This window comes from Anas acuta, chromosome 8, assembly GCF_963932015.1.
Source record: "Anas acuta chromosome 8, bAnaAcu1.1, whole genome shotgun sequence".
NCBI lineage: Eukaryota > Metazoa > Chordata > Aves > Anseriformes > Anatidae > Anas > Anas acuta.
The window spans coordinates 28,934,870-28,950,548 of NC_088986.1; the positions used below are offsets into that span (position 1 = coordinate 28,934,870).

At 35.4% G+C, this 15,679-nt stretch overlaps 1 protein-coding gene across 1 annotated transcript in view; it reads left to right on the forward strand.

Moving 5' to 3' along the window:
- The window catches only part of CDC14A (cell division cycle 14A), a 58,904-nt gene that overhangs the window by 30,978 nt on the left and 12,247 nt on the right, over window positions 1–15,679 (forward strand). The window contains 8 exon segments of the mRNA XM_068689901.1: window positions 384–450; window positions 2,761–2,823; window positions 5,596–5,683; window positions 7,568–7,798; window positions 9,711–9,849; window positions 13,530–13,686; window positions 14,522–14,637; window positions 15,164–15,211. Of these exon segments, the coding sequence (XP_068546002.1) occupies window positions 384–450; window positions 2,761–2,823; window positions 5,596–5,683; window positions 7,568–7,798; window positions 9,711–9,849; window positions 13,530–13,686; window positions 14,522–14,637; window positions 15,164–15,211 (909 nt within the window).

Genomic DNA, 15,679 nt, shown 5'->3' on the forward strand with positions numbered 1-15,679 from the left:
CGTTTATTTTTCATGTTGGTGTTTGTTTTTATGTTGGTGTCTTACTTCTTGAAGATGTTCCGCTTTTTGCCATTCTGTCATCTTTAAAAGAGAAATTGTTGTTTTCAGAGTGGCAGAATCAAGGTCACATAATTTTCAATTTTGTATCTAATCCATGTGGGTACCTGACAAAAACATGCACTTAACATAATTTACAGTATCAACTGTATTTACACTGAGCTACATCCTTGGTAAGGGTATGCTTTAGCATGAATGAGCTGGTAAAGCAATGTTGTCTTGGAACTTTAATACAGAGTTCTTGGAGGGGATGGAATATTTTTTATTCTGTGCTGTCTTTCCCTAAGTTCTAAAATAATGTTTATATGAATTTTTTAAATCTATAGGGATGCTTCATTTGGGAACTGCACATACAATCTCACGATCTTGGACTGTTTACAGGGAATAAATAAGGTAACCATGCTTTTCCTTAGCAAAACAGGTTTAAATTGACTTTTAAAAAAAGTGAAGTAAAACACTCTTAAAATACATTAGAAGAAAATCCGTTTTCAAAGCAAGACGCGCGTCAATGAGTAGTGTGCTGTCATGAAGCCTAAGTTACTGAGAACTGTGTTGGAGTAGTGACAAGGGAAGAAGGGAAAAGGTTATATTTCTGCTTGGTTAGCCTTTGATAACTTTCTGTAGCTCACTTTATGAATTAGAATTCATAAATTATGAATGCAAACATCCCAGGCCCCATCTCAGGGTGGGGTTACAGGTAATGCACTAGATCTGCTAACAAATCATTTATAAACCTAGGTTGACAAAATCAAGGTACTTTTGGGATTCTGTGACTTAATCTAAGCACTGTTTTTTGTATTTTTCTTTTTGGATACTTAACTCCATTTGAGTGTTTGACACCTGTTCTTTTCAGAATTCTTTAAAAAGAATGAAAACTAGTGTATCTTACTAGTGTTTTGGTGTGTCATTTAAAAAAGTTTGTCAACTTGCTTGTTAAAGCTCTGCCTTGCATGTGCTGTGGTTTCAAAATATGTTTAATAATCGATGTAAAAATTATGAATTTATCAAAAATAATTTGAAAAGCATAATTTAAATTGCTAAATTTGTGGTTATGGTCCTGGGGAAAATTAATCTCCAGTGCTGCTTTTTAAAATGCTATTTTATATGTTAATTGTCAACTTGGTGTTACAGTATATACTTGATACTGTAAGCAAAGATCAAATTTTTCATCTAATTTCCCAGTGATCTTAATGAGAGGAACAGGTTATATAAATGGTTCTGTACTGACACCTTATAGACTATTTGTAATTCTTAAAAGTATGCCAAAACAAGTGTTTCTTAAAAACTCAAAAAAGGACAGATCAAGCTTAATATTTTTAGTTCTGTGGGGGTGGGAAAGGAGCTGTCAGTTAACAGTAAGACTCTTAATTTGTGTGGCTTTCTACAGATCCTGAAGCTCTATGAAGCAGTCAGTATGATTTATCTGCAACAAACATGTCAAAAGGACTCTGAAACCATTTTTTCCTTTTCTGGAAAATATGAATAAATTCATAAAATTTATTGAATCTCTGTCCAGTTCACCTACAGAAATAAAGCTACTTTGAGTAGAAACTCTATGGCTAAATCTAAAGTAAAATCTTAGTCTACCTGAGTAAATTTCATGACTTTGTTGCATATATTACATACACATAATCCAAGGGGCCTACAAATTCTGGAGTGCAGCCATCTAGCCATGCTTCAATGAAATGTATTGCTTCATTGAAGCAATTTTTCTAGATTTGCCATTCAAAGAAACCTCTCAGTATCTTAGGTTTCATGACAACATTGTCTACTTAAATAAACTATTTTAGTTTTGCCTAAAAAGAAAGAAAAATAATTGTAACAAAAAGTAGTGAACACGATTATTTTCTAAAACATTGATTTATGGTCTTTTGTTAACACACCTTAATCATAGAACATTGTGCAATGTCTGTACTTTTCAGAACGTGTTAGATTCAGTATAAATATATGCTGCAGAAATGTATTACACCAATTCTTTGGAAGAAATTTGTGGTATCGATTGCTTATTCATAAAATTGTTTTTAATATTGTTATATACAAATCTTTAGTACAAAATGGACTTATTAAATAGTAGTACAGGGATCAAATACATAACTTAATTTCTTTCAATCATGTAATAAATCTTGTCTACCATAGTCTCGTTAACTTCATTCTACCGATGGAGTGCATTGAGAGAAGTATTAACAACAGATCACAAAATACAGGTTACACGTAGTACTTCTGTGTAAGATTTTTGCCTGGGTATTATGCTAATAAAATCAGAGCATTATATTAAACACAGAAAAGCAATAAATTTTTTGTGCATTTTGGTCATAAAATATAGAACATTAAATATATTCAGCACAGAAATTTTCAAATGACTATGACAAAAAGGGAATTACTTTTTGTCATCTGCCTTAAAGAAAAAAAAAAACATAGGAGCATGTGGAGACTCAGTTTTAAGATTTAACTGATATGCAACAAACTTGTGTCACATCGTAATGTCCTTGAAGGGGAAATAATGAACCTGATGTTTTTGGACATTGTTAAAGTTTTTGTCTGTGTTGTTAGTCTGTGCAAAACTGAATGTTGTCTTAACATACAGACTTCAGCAAGCCAAAAGCACAAACATTTAGTGATTTAGTTTTAATTTTTAAGAACAGCATTATAAAATGAGATTATAAATCATATTTAAGAATGAACTGACACCTTGTTGCCTTTTAGGCCTTACAGCATGGATTTTTTGACTTTAAGACATTTGATGTGGATGAATATGAACACTATGAGGTTTGTATGTTTAATGAGCTTAATGTGTCTGGTTTGCCTTAAGTTAGAATACCTAGTATCCCGCAAGTTTAAAATATATTGGAAAAATATTCTAAATCAAGTAAAACTCAGTCTTTGTATGTACGGTAAGTACATGAAACCACAACAGTTCCCTTGGTTAGGTAATCATTGGAAGCCTTACAGATACCTGAAACTTTATTCTGTCTGAATAATATGCAAGATGAGTTACAATGCGATGCACTGAAATTGCAAGAAATCTGTTCTCTCATAGCCTTCCTGGCTGCTGGGACTGCTTTCATGCTTTCCCATTCTTCTTCCAGGAGATGACTCCAAGTCTCTCAGCTGCCCCACAAAATCTGTTTTCTTTCAATACCTGTGGAACAGCTTCTTGAGATGCTATTAGTCCTTGGTGTATGATAAATTTTTGTATAGCCATATAGATTAAGCACATTGTGAGCTCACTTTTTTTTTAATCAGTCCATTATATGGGATTCTAGTAATTAAAATACATCTAAAAAATATCCTTAATGAGTCCCAGAAAGCTAAATTGTCATTCATTTTTCTGCCATTTTTCCTACAAATTAAGAATAGATGCTCTGGGTGGCTCTGGATTCCTTCAGGACTTTATTCTGCAACTTTAAATGTAAACTGTGTAAGTTCTTCTCATCTCTATCTTCTAGTAATAGACAGCCATTTCAAGCAATATGGCTGCAGAGAAATATACTCTTGCTGCACCTGTGAGCTGTTTTGCGTCCAGAGGAAATTTCAGGCCCAAAGTGTATATCCAGATTAGTTGGGTGTTTTTGTCTCACATTTCCACTTGAAAGGAGGAAGAGGGTTTTTAATGAAGACAGTGATAAACAATGTAGTTGTATTGGAAGTTATTTTTGGAGCTGTCTATAGTTCTTGCTATTGCATTGGTTAGGGAGAAAGATTTATAGACTAGAGATGTACTAAATGTTTGAATATATATTCAACTCTCTTTTTAGAGTTCAGAACATTAACATAGCTTGAGAAATTAGTGTAGCCTTTGATGAACTACTTAGTTTTAGCTTAATCTGTGTATAGCAGTAAAACTTCATTCTAAAAATGAATGGTGGGTGGAAACTTAGGAATGTGTATATGTAGTATACAATGAGCTGCCTGAAAAGAAAGTATTAGAGCAATTGGCTAAAGCTGTATACAGAACAGCCCCAATATCTTGTTTAATGCTTAACATCATTTTACATTTCTGTGAAATGTATGCATGTCTGAATGAATCCTGTTCGCTGTCTGAGTTTGTGAGAACTTGGAATCCTTTTTAATTTTTTTGTCTATTCTTTGTGTGTCTTCTAGTATTTTATGTATGATGGTCAGCTTTGTATTTTAGATATATACTGTGCTGTATTTCTAGAACTTTAATTGTTCCATATTTTTCTATGTTAGCTCTTCAGATGTATAGTTGTGTGGAGAAAAGTTGCATAAGATTTAAAAGGAACAGGCTAATGGAAATTCAGTTTCATCTATGAAGATGAACTATAGAGTTCTTCCATCTTACTGCACTATCAAGGCAGCTAATTCCCCTTTTGTTAATCAAGTTCTCAATTTGCTACAATGATGTTTGCATATGGTGCTGAATATATATAGTTCAGAGTGGTTAAAATTTAAATTATTCACAAAAAAATGTGTACTACAAAGAACTAATTAACTCATAAATAAAACGGGTAATGCAAATATAAAAATAATTCAGATGGATTGAACAGAATTGCTTTAATAAAGGGAGTAGAGGTGCCGTGATATTGAGATTGCAGTCTGGAATAGAAATTTGTGTGTTGGGAGGAGCGGTCCTGACTTGGCAGTAAGAATCATTTCACTAGTCCTTACGCAAGCTTGTTAACTTACTGGAGTTTTTGCTGTGTGAGGATATTTGGAGCAAGCCTAATGGGGTTAGCTAAGCAAACAGTTGGTGAATTGATTACAGTAATGCCCATTATCAGAACCTTTCACTCATTAAGATGTTTTGGTGAGCTGAGAGCAAAAAACACAAGCTTCATAATGCAGTTGAACTGAATGCCATGTCCTTAAAAGTCATGCTGACAATAATTGCGTTGCCAAATGAGGAATGGGCAATCTTCACTTAAAAAAAAAAAAGCATTCTTCAGTTTGATCAAGAAAAGAATTCACAGAACCTTTCTGAAGTTTTCATTTAAAAATGAAAAGCCATTTTTGCAAAGAGATGCAAAACCTCAGTTTATTTTTTATTTTTGATCTATATTTTGCTTCTATGATTGCGAGTTCATTAGAGCTATGCCAATGTGTGAATTTCCATTTCTACGGAGAAAGAATAATTATTTTTGAAGGTTAATTGTTCTTTGTAATTTGTTTTCCATGAATTGGCTTTTTAGTGCCTACTTCCTTACAGGGAAGCATTTTTCCATATTCTTTGACTAAAACACACGATAATGCTAGTGTTTGCCAGCAATATTATACATTGGTGTCTTAAAACCACAAGCCCTGTACAGGACAAATACCTTAGATATAGGATCCACTTTTATTTGAAAAACTTTTTAGCAAAACTTGCTGTGGCTTTGTTTTATGAGGAGATTTCTGAGAAACAGCTTACGTTTAGTTCTTATTTAGCTTATAAATATAGGACGAACATATTTGAAGTGTTCTAATGCAGCAAGAACATAGTAAAAAACAAACAAACAAAAAAACATAAGGAACAAACTAATTTTTTTAACTTGTATCTAGAGATATTAAAATGTTTTTCTTTCTTGCATTTTTTTCCAGCGAGTAGAAAATGGTGACTTCAACTGGATTATTCCAGGAAAATTTCTGGCATTTAGTGGACCACATCCAAAAAGCAAACTTGAAAATGGTATGGTTCAGGGTTTTAAAGTGTATATTTTAGTGCTATTTTTTTTTTTTTTGTAGCATGTTAAACATATGTAGCAAATGAGCAAAAGATCATAGATGTTTATAGATTGTCTTCAGAAATAATAATGCAGTGAACATTTTGTATGCAGTCATAGAACTTAATTTCAAAGGTCTCTTCTAACAGTCAGTGATTTCCATTCAGAGAAAAATACCAGAAAAACTCAGGTACTTTACTTACCTTCTGGAAACTGACACATGATAGGATAAGTATGCAGAATTAAAGGTGAGTTGTATTGAGGGTTTTGTAACAAAGGCAAGGAAAGTCTTTAAAAGGAAGCTTGTCTTTCCTACTTGGGATAATGGAAAGAACATATGTAATTCTAATGGAATACAAAAGAGAAACTTGACTGACAAAGTAGAGATTTGGTCCAGCTAAAAGGAAAATCAGTCATATTTCTTGCTTAATTTCACCTCATTCCTTGTACCATGCTATTTTGTTTCTAAGAGCGCGTTTTCTGAGTATCTACCTCTTTACTACTGCTCTCTCATGTTTCCTTTACTTGTACAATATGTCCACTGAAGATTTAACCAAAATCTATGGAGACAATATTTTGGTTGCTTTGGATTTTCCCCTAGTCACTGTTGGAGTTGCTTCTTGCAGAACATCTTCAAAATGATCCAAATTATTCTGTAGAATCTGGAAAATCTTTTCAGTTTTTTAGAATATGTTTTTTTAGAATCTGTTATGTTTTTAATGTGTATACAACTGAAATACTATTAAATGAACACTAATGCTTATGATCCAGTTATGAGAGTAAGTACACATTGCAATGCTACATTTTTCTCATTATGCTGCAACTCTAATCATATTGACCAATGTGTATATGACTTGTAGAAATGTCCCATGAAATGTCTCAAACCTGTTTGATCTAGGGAGATCAAGTAATGCTATTGTATTGGTGGGGATATGATGTGGACTAATTTCACCTGCACCTTTTTTGCAGTTTTATACTACTTACTACCTAGACATCTTACTACCTAGGCATAGGCATGCCTTACTACCTAGGCATTTTTAAATAAAAATGTTCAATTGAGGAATGCATGCAGATATCAAGTAGCTTAATTTTTGAGTGTAATTGGTGTGGAGGGAAGTAACTGTAAACCTATTTAAGAATCAGAAGAAAAATACATGGGCTTGAGGGTAAGTTTCTGCTAATTTATGCTAGATTTCACAAGAAGGAGCTGGGAAAAGAAAGTAGTTGGCAAATTAAAGGTAAAGGAGAAGTAAACTAACTAGAAACTTGATGAGAACATCACTTAATCCTTTCTTTTCTCTCTACCTTTATGAACACTTCATCTAGAGGATCATATTGTGTCTCAATTGAATCAAGGCAATAAAGCTTTTTTTCATCACAGTGAAGCATCAATTTTTCTGGCACTGGTTTACCCTTGACTACTCCTCTTGTCCATAATGTAGATCACCAATCTGTTTTCCTCATAAACACAATCTGTCCTATTCAAGCATGTTTTATTCTTATGATAAAGAGCTGTTCTGAAATGCTAAGTTCATATATGTAGTTAGCTTTCAACTATCTGTAAATCTCTACAAGTAGAGGGGAATGGGCTAAACAAGAGGCAGTACAGTGCTTCAGAAATGCTGTGCTTTATTTTTTTTCCGATTTCTTTTAATTATAGTGAGCATTTTGTGGATGTTTTCAATATCAACAACTTTTTGTATTATTCTGAATAAAATATTAAAACATCTTCAGTATTAGGATGTTTACTAGTCAAAAATTTTTAGAAGGATTTTGACTAGCTGGACATTGAACTTCATTCTCATAAAACAGTTGATGCAATGCACCTTGCTTTATTTGTTTTTTTACAGGTTATCCTCTTCATGCACCTGAAGCCTACTTTCCCTATTTCAGGAAACATAATGTCACATCAATCATAAGGCTAAACAAAAAAATTTATGAGGCAAAACGTTTCACTGATGCTGGGTTTGAGCATTATGACTTGTTCTTCATAGACGGAAGCACACCAAGCGACAGTATAGTTCAGAGGTTCCTGAACATTTGTGAGAATGCTGGCGGTGCTATTGCTGTACACTGTAAAGGTACGTGTGTGTATTTATTTCTCACGCTGAAGTTCAAAATAAATATAAATGCATAGAATTTATTTCAAAAAATTTAAAAAATGATAAAACCCTGAAAAATAACCTATTCATGTGAAAGTAATACTGCTTTTTAATTTGACTAAATATGTGACAAATACCAAATATTTTCATGTGCATATTGAGCTCTTTCAGCCTACACTACTGTGTACAGAAACTGTTGTTCTTTGTTCTATGATTTTTTTCTTTTAGTTTCACTTGAATGCATGAGTTTTAGTTAATGCAGACTTCTCTTTTGCATTATTCTTTCACAGTTGGCATTTCCTAGCAGATTAGTATAATGCTAATGACTGAAAGGGTTTCTTTGTGCTTTTGGGACTGTTATTCTACATTTTTCTGTGGAGCATAACTTCTACGTTTCAAGTTAATGTGAGTTATTGTGATGCCAGTGTTTCAAACCAGCCTATGTCAGCGTATCAGCTAGAAAATATACAGAACATGCTTAGTCAAGAAGGATTAACAAAGGCTCTGAAGGGTTCATCTTGATGTATGTTTGAAGAATTGTGTAAGGACATTGTGGAGACAAATGTCTTGCTGATCTGAAACAGTAATAGTGCTATTCAATCAATGTTGTTGTGTTTTGTTTGTTTTTCCTCATGAGCACTAAATATGCATGTCAGGTAAACAAGCTGATTTGCCAGCAACTTGTTGGTGTGGCAGAATTATATATTGTTCAATACATATTGCTTTTTATATAGATAGTTCACTTCACCAAGTACAGGGGAAGAACAACTCCAGGCACCAGTATGTGCTTGGACTCACCTGGCTGTGAACAGCAACTTTGCAGAAAAGGACCAAGGAGTCCTGGCGGACCAAGTTGAACGAATCACTGTGCCCTTACCACTAAGAAGGCTAACAGTACTCTTGGCTGCATTAGGCAAAGCATTGCCAAGAGCCAAGATGGGTGATCCTTCTACTCTACTCAGCATTGGTGAGGCCTCACCTGAAGTGCTGTGTCCAGTCCTGGGCTCCTCAGTACAAGACAGACATGGACTTGCTAGAAATGGTCCAACATAGGGCCTGATCAAAGGACTGGAGCACTTCTATGAGGAGTGGGTTGGGACCATTCAGCCTAAAAAGGGCTTAAAGGGGTGGGGGAGTGTTGCAGGAAGCACGGCCGAAAGCACAACAGACACCAGTAGAGTCAGATTGTGCTCAATTTTATTGCCCAAATAGCCTAACTTTTATAGCGAACTTAACAGGGGCAGATAGTGTTTCACACAAGATTATTGGTCAAAAGCACTCAGACAAACAACTACAAGAAAACAACCCCACCTGCAAGAAAACAACCCCCTTGTGATTAGCAGTCACATAGACCTTGTCCTTGAAGCCAGCTACTGGTAACAATATTTTTCTGAATTCCTCAATTGGGCGATGTGGGAACACTGTCATGGGAACTTCTCATAGTTGCCCTGGTAGCTTGGTTTGCTCAGCTACAGCAAGCCATGGGATTTTTGCTGTTTCAAAAAATCCCTCAACAGGGGAGATTGATAAATATCTGAAGGTACAAAGGTATCTGGATTTACTTATTTAACTAGTTTTTGCAAGTACAAAATCAATCTTGGTCACAGTTTTCTTAAATATCAACCCTTAAAAAATGTTTGAGGTAGAAGTGCACAAGGGAGAAGTGATCAGTTGCATGTTTTCTTAAGGATGTTTTTTTGTAAATATGATATACTATTTCATGTATGTACAGCACTGAAATCCAATAATATGGCAAACAGGATACTGAATCAGAAATTTTCTTCAAATATTCAAGTGGTAAACAACATTATTAAAGTTTTCTTATATCTTATACTTGAATTTGATACTTAGGAAATGCTCATGACTTTGTGTGTAATATTTGTTTCTTTAGCTGGCCTGGGGAGAACAGGAACGCTGATTGCCTGCTACATAATGAAACACTATAAATTCACGCATGCTGAAGCCATTGCTTGGATAAGGATATGTCGACCAGGCTCTATTATAGGACCTCAGCAACACTTCTTGGAAGAGTATGTGTATTTAATTTGCTACTAAGAATCAACTGCTTTTCTACATCCTTATTCTACATTGTCGTGGTTCCGCTTGAGTGGGCAGCCGAGCTCCACCACAGCTGCTCTCTCACTCCCCCTCCTCAAAGAGGGATAGGGAGAAAATATGTGTAAAAGGCTCAAAGGTTGAGATAAGGACGAGAAAATCATGCAGTAATTATTGTAACGGGCAAAACAGACTCGGCACAGGGAGATAGTAATAAGCAATAAATCTTACTAACAAGCTAGAGAAGTGAGAAACAAAGGAAAGAAACCAAAAGCACCTTTCCCCCCCCCCCCCCCCCCCCCCATCCACCCTCTTCCACCTCCTCCCCCCGAGGGGCACGGGGGAATGGGGGTTATGGTCAGTCTACAGCACTTCTTCTCTGCCGCTCCTTCTCGGTCACTCTCGTCCCACGTGCTGTTGGGTCCCAGCCACGGGTACAGTCCTTGATGAACTGATCCGGCGTGGGCTTCCCACAGGCAGCAGCTCTTCCAGAGCTGCTCCAGATATGGGTCCGTATCACGGAGTCCATCCCTCAGGAGCAAACTGCTCCAACCTGGCTCCCCCACGGGCAGCAGCTCCTGCCAGGTCACCTGCTCCTGCGTGGTCTCCTCTCCACGGGCTACAGATCCGGCGCAGAATCTGCTCCGGCAGGGGTCTTCCACAGGCGGCAGCCTCCGTCGGTGCAGGGCCACCTGCTCCACCGTGGTCTCCTCCACAGGCTGCAGCGTGGGACCCTGCTCCACTGTGGTACTCCATGGGCTGTAGGGGGACATCCTGCTTCACCATGGTCCTCACCACAGGCCGCAGGGGACTTCTGCTCCGGAGCCTGGAGCACCTCTCCCCCTCCTTCTGCACTGACCTTGGCGCCTGCAAGGCTGTTCCTCACTCCTCTCACTCTCCCGGCTGCTGTGTGGCGCAGCGTTTTTTTTCCCTGTCTTAAATATGCTCTCACAGAGGCACAAAACAACATCGCTTATTGGCTCAGCTCTGGAAAACAGTGGGGCCCTTACCAAACATGGGGCAGTGTCTAGATCCTTCTCACAGAAACCACCCCTATGGCCCCCTGCTACCAAAACCTGGCCACGTAAACCCACTACATGCATCTTTATCCATCTTGTGCTATTGTTTAGGATCTATTTTCTGTCTTCTAATGTTGTATATTACTGCCTGTTGTAATATATTTAAGTTGAGATGAATTTGAGATTGAGGTAGAACTTGTTAGCAATCACCTTCTCTGGAGCGCTGTGCTTTTTGTTGCCTTCAGGGGCAGAGGGTCTCAAGACTGCATATTTGTGATCTGGGGGTCTTAGGAGATAAACGCATTGGCAGTATAAATTCCAGGTGTAGATGTAAGATTAAGTCAACAATAAAGATTTATTCAAATGTTAATATAGGAAAGATATACTTTATATACTTCAAGCCTATGATGACACTTGAATCTCGCCATAGTAATAATTGAATCATTTTTCTTTATTGTAACTAAGGATTAAATAAGTGTGTGGTGGACAACTTATGCTCTCTGTCAGATTCCTGGCATAATGTATGAACATTTTTGACCTGCAGCTAATGTAATTATTAGCAAAACATAACTATAGTTTTAATATGGCTCCTTCTCAAATTTGACTATATACTTTAATTTGAAAACAGTTTGTGTACAGGTAATTTGAATGGGAGATTCAAAGCTTGATCCTGACTGTGTCTGACTGGAAATACAATTTCCAGTACAATTACACTGGCTTCAGTGATGTTGATGTTAGGTTTAATTTCATAGTGACTTCTGTGTTGAATTACTACTGTAGTAGTCGTGCCGATATTTCTGAGGTGATACCTTCTTCAGCTAAACATCAGGCATTTTCATTGTTATGAGGAAAAGATACTGTATAAATACAGAAAAACATTATCTGACCTTGCATCTAAAATAGGATTTCAGAGAAAGAAGTGTTACTGTAATTCCTAACAGAAATGGAGCATGAATTAGAATTCCTATTTACATTCTACTCATTGGAATGGATACTCATTTATTTGAGAAATGGCCCACCATTGTTCAAAATACTGTAAATCACAAACTTTCACGAACCACAAGTGCTCACTGAAGACAGATCAAATTTTTCTACACCTTGCTGATCCTTGGTTGATGAATTTCTAAAAATAACTTCCATAATACAGCACGAATAAGAGAGGAAGATATTAGGTGATTTGTAAGTGCTGTTCACTTGAAGAATGAAAAATACATGTACAGTAACTAAGTCTTTTCTGCAGTGGCCTTGAAATACTTAGTTTGATTTTGTAGATAGCCAAAGATCTTTCAGATTTTTTCATTAATATCTGTATCATTTATATCATTTATATCCAAGAGTTGTTGTATTGGTCAGTGAGAACTGACAAACCTAATGGCAATAGATACCTGTTTGGATATTCAGACAAAATTCAAGTGATGTCACCAGTAGCCTCAAAATGGGAATGAGGAGGAAGAAACTAACATCAGTTTTATCAGTCTAATATGAAAAGTCTTGGTCTCAGGACTGCAAAATTGCATCTGACAAAAAGGTTAAATCTTATAAATTTGCTCTCCCAGCTTTCGTAGATGTCAAAGCTTCATCTCCTTAGGTCCTTTGAGGTTTATTGAGGGAGGTTTTGAACAATTTTTTTTCCTTTTTTTTTTTTTTTGTAGGAAAAAAACATTACTTAGGTAGGAGGGTATCAAATGAGTTTGCTACTGTGAATGCAATTAATCTTGAAAGACTTAAAATGTACTTGAATTTGGATGTCTTTTATAGGCTGCTTTTGTTAGGTGGATTTAGTGGGTTTGTGTGCTCTCCCCCACCCCAACACACTTAGTTTTCTTGGGATGTGGTGAAACCTTTCAGTAAGTGTTTAGCTTTCCCATTCGTTATTGTGCAAGCTTGGGCAACTGGCTCAGGCTACTTGAGTCTTAGGCTTTACCTTAACATTCTGTTTCAAAAGAAAAGTTTCCAGTGAAGTTATCTTCTCAGACTTTTTTTCTGTTCAGTTTTAAGAATTTAATTTTGTTATGATAATAGGTAATAGGATCTCAGTTCTTGAATTGGAACTTCTATGTATAGAAGCTTGACAGGTATCTATCCAGCAAAAGCATGCTAAGCCCAAGTACATAGCAATTAAATGATGATTATTTTTGCCACCTGTCTAAAGGATATAATCTTGTATTTTCTGAAAGTTGCTCCTAAACTCCTGTTAAACTTTACATGACGATGGCCACTTCTGCCACACAATATCCATATACACAAGATGTATGCTGATAGTAAGTTAAAGTGTGGTGTCATCGTTTATTCTACCCATTATGTATATAAAAGAATTAATTTATATGATTTTTTAAATGGCTTTTAAGAGCCTTTAAATGCTATGGCAATTCAGTTAGTTAATCTCTTTTACTATAAGGATTTTGTAAAATGAAGTTTTAGTTGTGTAATATTTCTTCAGTGGCTACAGACTTGTTTTGAGATTCTTTTTTATGTTTTAACCATCAAAGATAATATTTTTAGTGTGCAAGCTATTTTCAGTTGAAGATGCACAGAGGATTCAAATGTTGTCAATCTATAAAAGTAGCATGTTTCCATATTGTTTTTATCTGTGTGCAAATTTATTGATACTAATTGATTCCTTTTGAATCCAAAAGGAAGCAAGCAATGTTATGGCTGGAGGGAGATCTCATCCAATCCAAACAGAAACAACGAGTAGTTGATGGAAACATTAACAGAGTTCTTTGTGGCTTGAGTGATATGTCAATCAGTGACAGCTTGAAAAAAGTACAAGACTTGGATCAATACGGGGAGGTAAGTGTTCATAAGAAGAATTTCAAATAAACAGAGATAAAGCTGATCAGTATAAGTAGCTATAGATCACATTTAGGTTTGAGGGTTTTTTGGGGCTTTTTTTAAATATGTGACAATTAGAACAAATCTCAGTTTTCTCAAAAACAAAAAAGCTTGGAGTATATTTAAAACTTTGAAAAATATACAAAACTTTGTGAAATATATGTAAAAGTGTCGGTCACTTCTGGTCACGTATACTTCAGGAAGGTTTGTGTAATTTCAGATAAGTCTTCCACAGTTTTCAGTTGTGTTTTTTTTTTTGTTCATTTGTTTTGAAAACATAAGGGATAAATTTTCCTAATGGAAATCTACTTATTACAAGCTTCTAGCTGGTAATGCATGAGTATATAGATGTCTGTCCCCAGTGTTGTGGATTACTGTTGTTACGTGTACATTTGGGTTAAGAATCTTATAATTATTTAGTGTGAGGAGAGGCATGAAGTATCAGCTAAAGTGAACATGTCTTCTTCTGAACTAGTAAAAACTTTAAACTGTTAGTAATAGTTATGGAGGAAAGAGTTGGAATTCAGGTACTATAAAAACAGACGTATTTAAATACATAGTGGCATTAGATTCGAGCATCCTGAGCTGATTTTGGGGTTTGGTTGTGCAATTGTACAATGACACGTTTTATTCACTGGCACTGTACAAAGATAGCATAGTTCCCCATGAATGTAAAAGATTGTAAAATAGCCTTTTAAATGTTAATCTTTGCAAAGGAGATGTTCATTAGATTTGAACTACATTGCTCTTAAAAATTCTATATATTTCTTTGCTTGCATACTTTGTTTCACAGAATGAATATGAAGACAAAACAGGTACGGAAGCAAAGAATGGCATGACACAGGGAGATAAGCTTCATGCCTTAAAAAGTCGGAGAAGGCCATGCTCTACTACAACTGGAGCTCTGAGGTAATTAAATAATTCTGTGGTAATTTGCAATTTTAAATTCACTCTGCTATCAGATCTTTATAGCAAGTACACCATCTTGTTTAAGCAGTAGTACTAGTTGTGCCACTTCGGTGATGGAAATTTGTGTGTGTGTATTAGTTGCATATTTATTTTATTAATTTGTTCTTTTATTTTCTGTCTTCCTGTTCAGGATAACTACTCTACTTTTTAGCAGCAAAAGATAAAGCAGAAAACTATTTCAAAACCTTCATATTTGTGTCTATGTAGCATTTCAAAACTTGTCCCTAACTAAAATACTTTTTAATTTCTGTAGTTTTTCTTTCTTGTTATATCAATTTTGAATCTTTTAGGGTCTGTAAAAATGTGAAGTTTGGAATTAAATCTGCAGTTTCTTAATACTAAATGATCTCTGCTGTTTAAATTAAAATTAAGTTAGTTTCATACTTTAAAGCCTGTGTGAAATATGCAAGTATACTTGAAATAAATTAACTTTTGATTTTTAAAATGCCTTCTTTCATTTCTTTAGGCTACAAGAAATGAAACTGCACACCAGGTCCATATCTCAACCTTTCAGGTATTAACCTTAAGAAATTATCTATTCGATTATAGTTCTAAATGTATACCACTTTAGTCTTCTGTATTCAGTGTTTTGAGTTATGCATATCACATCAATTGATTAGCAGTTTCTGACTTGTGAGAAATGGCAGGGAACAAACCTTTTTAAGCAGCTGCAAATCGCAAAAAAAAAATAAAAAAAATAGTTAAGCAGAGGGATACAGCTGTACTTTGGGGATACCTTGAATTCTCCTTAATAACTAGTACATACAAGTAATTTCTTCATATTTTCTGATATCCATGCTGTTATGCAGTGAAAGTTGCATAGTTAACTCATAACCCGTTCATTTCTGTAAAAATAAATACTTGTCTCAAAAACCTAAATCAGCTAAATGTTGCCTGTATATCACAAGTTGTGGTCTGTGTGGTTCTTGTAGATGGACTACAGACTATACAATCAATATTTTTATCAGATGTACCAGATGAA